Here is a 7,896-nt window from a genome sequence, read left to right on the forward strand (position 1 = left end):
TGTGCTGTGTGTGCTGTGTGTGCTGTGTGTGCTGTGTGTGCTGTGTGCGCTGTGTGCGCTGTGTGTGCAGTGTGTGCTGTGTGTGCTGTGTGTGCTGTGTGTGCTGTGTGTGCAGTGTGTGCTGTGTGTGCTGTGTGTGCAGTGTGTGCTGTGTGTGCTGTGTGCGCAGTGTGTGCTGTGTGTGCTGTGTGTGCAGTGTGTGCAGTGTGTGCTGTGTGTGCTGTGTGTGCAGTGTGTGCAGTGGGAACTGAACGTGGGTTCTCTAACAGAGCAGCAAGTGCTGTGAACCGTGGACTGTCCCTCCAGCATGGCGTGTGTACCTGTAACCCCAGCATTGGTGGAACAGAGACAGGCAGATCTCAGTACGGATCAGGGTGGCATTTTTTCTTCTACCTCAGCCTCCCAAGTGATGAGATTAAAAGTGTATCTCCCTATGCCCAGTTTATCTTTGGATTTTATTTTATTTAGTTATTATTTTTAGTACACTTAGATGTATTTGTGCATGCATGGACCACAGTGCATATGTGGAGGTAAGGGACAACTTGTAGGAGTCAGTTCTGTCCTTCCGTGTAAGCTTTAGGGATCAAAGTTGGGGTCAGACTTTGTGGCAAGTATCTTTACTCCCTGACCCACCTTGCAGGCTTTAAAAGCACTTTCCACCATTTCCCGGAGAGTGTTACAGTTTTGATAGAAAGATATAAACTACCCCCTTTTTTTGTGCTCCACCAGAGGGCTCAGCTAACAGGCAATCATAGTGGCTTTGCTGGTTTTGTTAGTCCTACAGTGCTGATTACACACTTGTCCTTTCTCCTGAGCTCATTCCTTGTATCTAGATAGTGGATCACAGGGCTCCATGCTGCACTTCACTCAGAGTGAAAAGAAAATCAAGCTGAAATGTACTGGAAGCCTGTGACATTACCACTCAAGCTGAGGCAGAAGGCCAGCCAGGGCTAAATAGTGAGACCCTGTCACTCCTCTACACTCCATATGAAGAAACACTTCAATTATTACAGTTAGTCTCTAATACTAAATATTTATGATTTCTTCAGTGATGTTTAAGACATGAGGAGAATTCACCTAAAGACCTGAGTTCAGTCCCTGGAACACTCATGGTAGAAGGAAAGAACTGATTTCCTAAAAAGAAAAACTCATTAAATACTAACATAATGCCTTATAATATATACAGCTGTGCTTGATTGTCTGCCTGCTTTGATTTGGAGTGAATATTAACACCTGTATATTTTCTCTAGATGACCACCCAGAGGAAGGACATGGGGCCAAGAACCACGACTGAAGAGCTTCATGGTGCTGCACAAGCAGTCAGTGGGTGATGCCCACACCAGGCTCTCCACCTCAGCTGTGTCTGGAGTACCTAACTTCTTATTCCCAATACCATCAGTTAGACCACCACTGTTGTAAATGTTTGAGTGTCCACAGACATTCAGCTGCTCCTGCTTTACTGCATCCGTGGAGTGCCGATCTGTCATCTGGCTTGCCAAGTGACACTGGGGGAAATTTTTTTGTCTTCAGGATGTATTTTTAAAGTTCTCATTTGTGAAATCTGAAAGGGCTTTTTAGTACTTTGTATAGTTTTGTTTTTCAGGCCAGCTCTAAGGGCTGTTGATGTGCCGCTGGTAAAGCACTTGCCCCCCATGTGCAAGGTCCTAGGTTCAGTCCTTGCACTGAAGAAAGAAAACACAAGAACAGGTCTTTGTCCATATGCTCTGCTCATTAAACTTTTTTCAGCTAGATTATATGGACCTATGGGGAAAGTCATTCATATTTTGAAAAAAATATTTAAAGAGGCATTAAAACCAGAACTTAATTTGTATAAAGTTTGATTTTTTTAAAAAAAATATCTGAATTACTGTTTGCCCTGGCTAGTTTTATGTCAACTTGATACAAGCTAGAGTCATTTGGGAAGCAGGACTCTGAATTGAGAAAATCCTTCCATCAGATTGGCTTATGGGCAAACCTGTAGTACATTTTTCTTAATGATTGATGTGGGAGGGTCTAGCCCACTGTGGGTGGTGTCACCCCTGGGCAGGTAATCCTGGGTTCAGTAAGAAAGACTGAGCAAACCATGGGGAGCAAGTCAATAAGTAGCACTCCTCTGTGGCCTCTACATTAGCTTCTGTCCTGATTTCTCTCAGTGATGAACTGTGATGTTGAATGTAAGTTGAAATAAACCCTCTCCTCAAGTTGCTATGGTCATGGTCTTTATAACATCAGTGAAAACCCTAAGATATCCAAGACACCATCTAATGTTGATCTTTAAACTAAATAACAATACTCTTTCCCCAAGAACAGTCTAGCTTCTACTGGGGATTTAATGAAAAGGTAAAGGGGAAACTAATTATTTTAATTATACTTTAAGTAAAGCAAAGAGTTTATTATATAAAGAATGTAAAGCTAAAAGTGTGTGCTGGGATCTCAGCACTGGGAACAGGTGCACGTTTCTGGACTCAGGGTGCTCATCAGAGCCTGGGTTCAGAGTATGTCTCTCTCAGCCTCGAACACTGTGGACTCAGGCCACCAGTGGCCAAAGCTGCACGCATCCTTATTTTCCTTCTCAAATCTGCACTGACTAGAGTTATAAATTCCACTGTGTTCTCTGTTCAAATATAAATATCAGCTTCTCCGAGAGGGCTTGGTTAATGTTCAGAAGTGTCAGCTATGGATGCTATGCTATCTTAGGAATTGTAGTTATATAGAGCCAGATGAAGGGAAAATACTGGTGTGTATAATTTTGGACATAGATGTGAAATCATCAAAGTGGACGACACCCAGACTTGTCAAATGCAGCCTTATGCATTCCCAAGTCCTGATTCTAACTGTCTGTGCCTAGGCAATGTTTTACTTTCAATAATCATTTAATGCAACTCAGCTCAGCTCTGTGTAGATTGTCATGTCACTATCTTGTCATCCAGAGAGGGGATGACTGGAGCTGCGTCACTGGGCAGGTGGGATCTGCGAAGGCAGGACTAGTACATGTGTACACTTGATATCCACCATTCTTATAGGACGCCACAGCCTGGGGGACCAGGTTTATTTGAAGAGCTTCTTTGAAGAGGGGGAAGCCATCTACTTTTAAAACGTGTTACTATTTTGTTTTTGGTTTTTTTTTTTTTTTTATCCAAAGAAAGAAGCATTTTGTATTCTTAAAAGCTGAGGAAGAGTCAGGTTGTGGTGAAGTCGGCCTGTAATCCAGTCAATTACCTGAGAAGCTCAGACAGGAGGATTGATAGTTCTAAGCTAGCCCTGAATGTGTAGCCAGACCCTTTGTCCAGAGAAAGAACGAAGGGGCTGGAGAGAAGGCTCAGTATTTAATACTTCTGCTCCTTCATAGGATGCAATGCCCTCTTCTGACCTCTTTGAGCATTTGCTCTCACATATCTCACATGTTCCTATGCATACACATGTTCCTATGCATACACATGTTCCTATGCATACACATAAGTAAACATAAACCCTAAGGATCTCTTTAACAAAGAGTTGAGGCAGTCTACTCTAACTGTCTCTTCATGTAGGATTTATGAAAACCGTCAGCTGATTTACTTCCTATGACTTCTTAAAAAGGTTTATAGGCTGGAACGTTTGGTTTCAAGACAAGTTATCTCTACATAGACCAGATGGCCTAAATCTCTTAGATCTCTGTGCCTCTGTCTTTCAGAGAGCTGTAATTATGTACCACGCCTGGCTAAGCCGAAAAAACTCCCAAGAAGGGAAAAACAGGCCCAGAAGACCCATTAGACTATCCTCACCAAGCAGTATTTATATCTCACTGTATGTTTCTTGAGGTTGGCGGAAATTACCTTCTAGAAATACAGGAGAAGTTTATGGGAAAACTTGAATTTACACAAAACAGGATGGGAATAGCACCAGATGGCTATAGGAGACTTGGTTATTCAAAACTCGGGCAAACAAAAAATGCCTATCAAGCCTAGGGCTGCCTTCTGAAGATCATAAGTTCAAGACTAGTGTATATGCTTGTGTAGAATAAACAGATAGCTTTATAATTATGTGCAAGGACACGTTTGTATATGATTTGCATGCCTGGATGATTATGTAAACCTGATTGTTCCTTTAGCAAAAAGCCAAGTGTCTGGAGGACTGATGGTTAAGAATGTGCCTTTAAAGGCATCTGGGACACTGCTTCCCAGACACTTGGCATTAGATGTTTATGGCAACCACCATATGAGGACTGTGGTCTGTGTGTAATACTTCAAATAAAAGTGAGACCAAACTTCTGGAGGTGGCTCAGTCAGGGAAAGTGCTTTCCATGCAAGCGTGATCAGATCCCCAGATACCCAAGCACCTAAGAAACAGCTGGGCACAGCTGTAGGTTCCTACTATCACAGAGCTGGGAAAGTGCCAACAGGATGATCCTTGGACATTGTTGGCCCATCTGTCCAGCCATTTTAGTGAGCTCTGAGTTCAGTGAGGGACCCTGAAGAACCTCAAAAAGTGAAATTATGGTGTTATAGCATACACTTTTGTCTCAGTACTCTGGAAGCAGACACAAGCAGATTTTGGGTTGAGGCCAGCCTGGTCTGTATAGCAAATTGCAGGCCTCCCAGGGCCACATAGTGATGTATTATTTCAAAAAGAAAAAAAGTCATGTTCTTCTACAAACAAACATACACAGTCTGTCTTATGTGAGAACTTTGAATTGCCCGAATAACAGACGTGGGGAGCACTGAGTGTTTGCTCTCCTGCACGGGCCCTGCCTCCTCTCACTGTCTGAATCTGTTTGAGAGCTGCAGTTGTTACAGAAGAAGAACGTGCTCTGTCACCTGACAGAGCATGGTGATGGAAGTTCATGGTGGTACCTGACACTTCTGCCCACCTTTCCCAGGACACCATGTGGCTTGAACCATTTCAACCTTCTTGGATTGGCAATGTGCCATGAAGGGTCTCCTTCTCCCATATCTTTGTGGTTTGTTAGCTTTCTAGAAAGTGCAGAATCTTGCCTTTTTATTAGTTATCTGAACACCTACTAGAAAAATGGCCTGGCTGCCTCCAGGTGCCTGCAGTTAATACAGCTGCTGAGCTGGAGGCATGGCAATCAGTTTTAAAGTCTGGGCTACTTGGTGAGACCATGTCTTTAAGAAACAATAACAAAATCGTGCTGCTATAAATGTACAAAACTCATGAAGATAAGTTCATCTCTTTTGGGTGAATTTCCCAATAGAGTGTCTTAGTTATTTTTCTATTGCTTTAGCAAAGTATTGTTACTAAGATATTACTAACTTACATAAAGTATTTATTGGGGGCTTACAGTTCCAGAGGACTATCCTGGTGGCAGTATGGTAGCATGTAATGGAGCTGTAGCCGGGGGATTACATACTGATCCAAAAGCATGAGGCAGACGGTGCTAGTTGGGAATGGCATGAGCTCTAGAAACCTGAAAGCCCACCCCAGTGACACAGTTCCAACGAGGCTACAGCTCCTAAACCTTCCCAGTTCTACCAAGTGGGGTTCAAACGTTGAAACGCATGAGCCACCACACAGAACATGTTTAGTTTTATAAAATACTAAAGCTCCCGATCATTTCCTATGGAAGGCTTTCCAATAGAGACATCATCTTTAGTTACAGGAAGACTAGAATTGGACATGAGTGAAGAGGAAACAGCACAGCAGGTGCAGCCTCCCACCTTGAGACTCAGTGGTGACCAGTGCTTGTGCTTGGGACAGTTCCCACTCATCTGCTTGTGAGGAAAGATGGTTCTTCATGATGAGGCAGATCTTTTTACATGGGTGTTGTGGACTTCAACTCGGGCCCTCATAGTTGTGCAGTGAGCACTGTTACCCACTGAGCCATCTCACTGGACCAGCTGATATAATTTTAAATAATTAAATCTTTAGCACAAGCCATGCTTGGATACAGTCTTTGATTTTCCTAAAGCTAGAGGGCATCACATACTGAGGCTTTTAGAAGCCAATAGCTATTTAAAGCTATTTGCTTTAAAAAAAAAAAAAGACTTCATTATTCCAATACTTATGAGACAGAGACAAGTAGATCTCTGAGTTTGAGCCAGCATCTACTTCACATCACAGAAAAGCATACAATTTATTTGATATCACCCAAAGATGCATTTTGTAAAGTGATTTTTCTCCCCTTTTAAAATAAGTGACCTTTTCAACCACAAGAAACAAAATACAAATCTCTACCCTGTTCTAGGGTCCTTCTGAAGACTTAAGATACCTGAACTTCTCACAGTGGACAGGTATTTACCGAGTGTCAGTTAAATGAACATACTGTTCCTGGGTACTGCTCAAGCATGCCAGGAGGGCATGGATGGTTTATACAAGGCTGGTACTGTCATTAACAACCCAGCAAGGCAGAGAAGGCAGAGAGCCTTTCCTAAGATAGTGGCACATAAGGGCATGGATAACCCCAGAGGTTCTTGGCTAGTTCTTTGCAGAGCTGAGAGCAGACTTCTGGGCCTCAGTGGTAGAGCGCTTGCCTACTGTGGGCAACACTCAAGACTGGGGGAAACCATAAGTCGATCTGGGGAGAGAGCTCAGTAAGTACACTCAGAATCTCAACATTGGGAAAGCAGACAGAGGAAGATTCCCTAGGCTGGCTGCCCAGCTCTGCTCTATAAAACAGCCTAGCAGAATCAACAAGCTCCGGGTTCAGTGAGAGATACTCAAAATAAAATGGAGGCGCAACTGACGAACACACTCAATGTTGACTCTCACATTCAAGAACATGTGTACACACATGTACACAGACACACCATAACCACCACCTGTGTTGTGAATGGACTCAGCCAACCCAGGTTGGAATCTCAGTTCCTCCATTAACTTTGTTCCATTGACCAGATGATTTAGTCTTTTCAAACCTGGATCCTCAGCAGTAGATGCTGAGGAACCTACTTCGTGGCATCATTCTGGGCATTAGATGTAAAGAAAGCAGGAAAGTTTCCCCTTTCTTGACTGAAGTGATGCAAGAATGAGGGCCTGAATTCCATCTCTAGCACTCATACAAAGACACCCAGACTGCAATGGCCAGCAAGCCTCACCTAAGCATCCAAGCCTGACCGTGAGAGACTGTCTCAAAAACAAAGTAAAAACAAAATCAGTGTCAGATGTGCACACATGTGTAAAGCATGTTTGCTGCCAGCCTGGTTTACATAGAGATCTAGGCCAACCAGCTATACACAGTGAGACCCTGTGGTAGATGGCTCCTGAGAACTGACATCTGCGGTTGACCGATGTGTACATCTACAACATGCACAACAGCTTCCGTTTTTAAAAAGTTAACACTTACTAAATGATTGGGAAGTGGTGTTCCCCACTGCTACACATGAAAGTCAGAGAATGATGAATTCTAACCAATCCGTTCTGTCTTTCCACCATGTGGGTCCTAAGGATAGAACTCAAGGCAGTCTTGGGCAGCAAGTGCTTTACCCATAGTGCCATCTTATTGGCCCAGTTTCTCCTTACGAAGTTATTTTTGTTTCAAAATTGATAGAATTCTTTAAAAACCAACTGTGCTCCTTGGAATTGACCTCACCGAGTCCTGCTGCGGGAGTGCCCTTCCTTCCTTACACTGGGATGGCAAGCTGGGCTGGTTCCAGACTGGGTTAGGTGCAGGTGGGCCCTGGGCTTCCCTCTGCCATCCGTCCTGGGCTCAATGCCAAGACGGTTTCCATTCCTTTTACGTGCAGCTGCGAAGAGGCTTTGGGGAAGCAGCCTCGTCCATCATGCAGAGGACTCCTCCCCCACCTCTACACGAGCCAGCCACCAGCATGCAGAGAACTCCTCCCCCACCTCTACACAAGCCAGTCAAGCTGCTGTCCTTGGCTCTGCTCTGTGCCGCCCTCTGAGGCTGGGATGAGGTTGAGAATGGGGATGGGGAGGACCAAGATCCAGATGTTTTCAAGT

General features: G+C 43.9%; 1 protein-coding gene across 4 annotated transcripts in view; it reads left to right on the forward strand.

Annotated features, from left to right (window-relative positions):
- Fopnl (FGFR1OP N-terminal like) overlaps nt 1–2,363 on the forward strand; it is a 19,083-nt gene extending 16,720 nt beyond the window's left edge. Inside the window, exon 5 of one of the 4 annotated variants that reach the window (XR_003712804.1) lies at nt 1,251–2,363. Coding sequence is in view for 3 of the 4 variants with exons in the window: in XM_028778412.1 (XP_028634245.1) it covers nt 1,251–1,294 (44 nt within the window). In the remaining variant the exon portion in view is untranslated. The remainder of the gene's footprint in view (nt 1–1,250) is intronic. The other 3 variants (XM_028778412.1, XM_028778411.1, XM_028778414.1) reach the window with 3 other exon arrangements.
- Nucleotides 2,364–7,896: the final 5,533 nt, after the last annotated feature.

Source organism: Grammomys surdaster, unplaced genomic scaffold, assembly GCF_004785775.1.
Source record: "Grammomys surdaster isolate TR1022 unplaced genomic scaffold, NIH_TR_1.0 334, whole genome shotgun sequence".
Classification (NCBI taxonomy): domain Eukaryota; kingdom Metazoa; phylum Chordata; class Mammalia; order Rodentia; family Muridae; genus Grammomys; species Grammomys surdaster.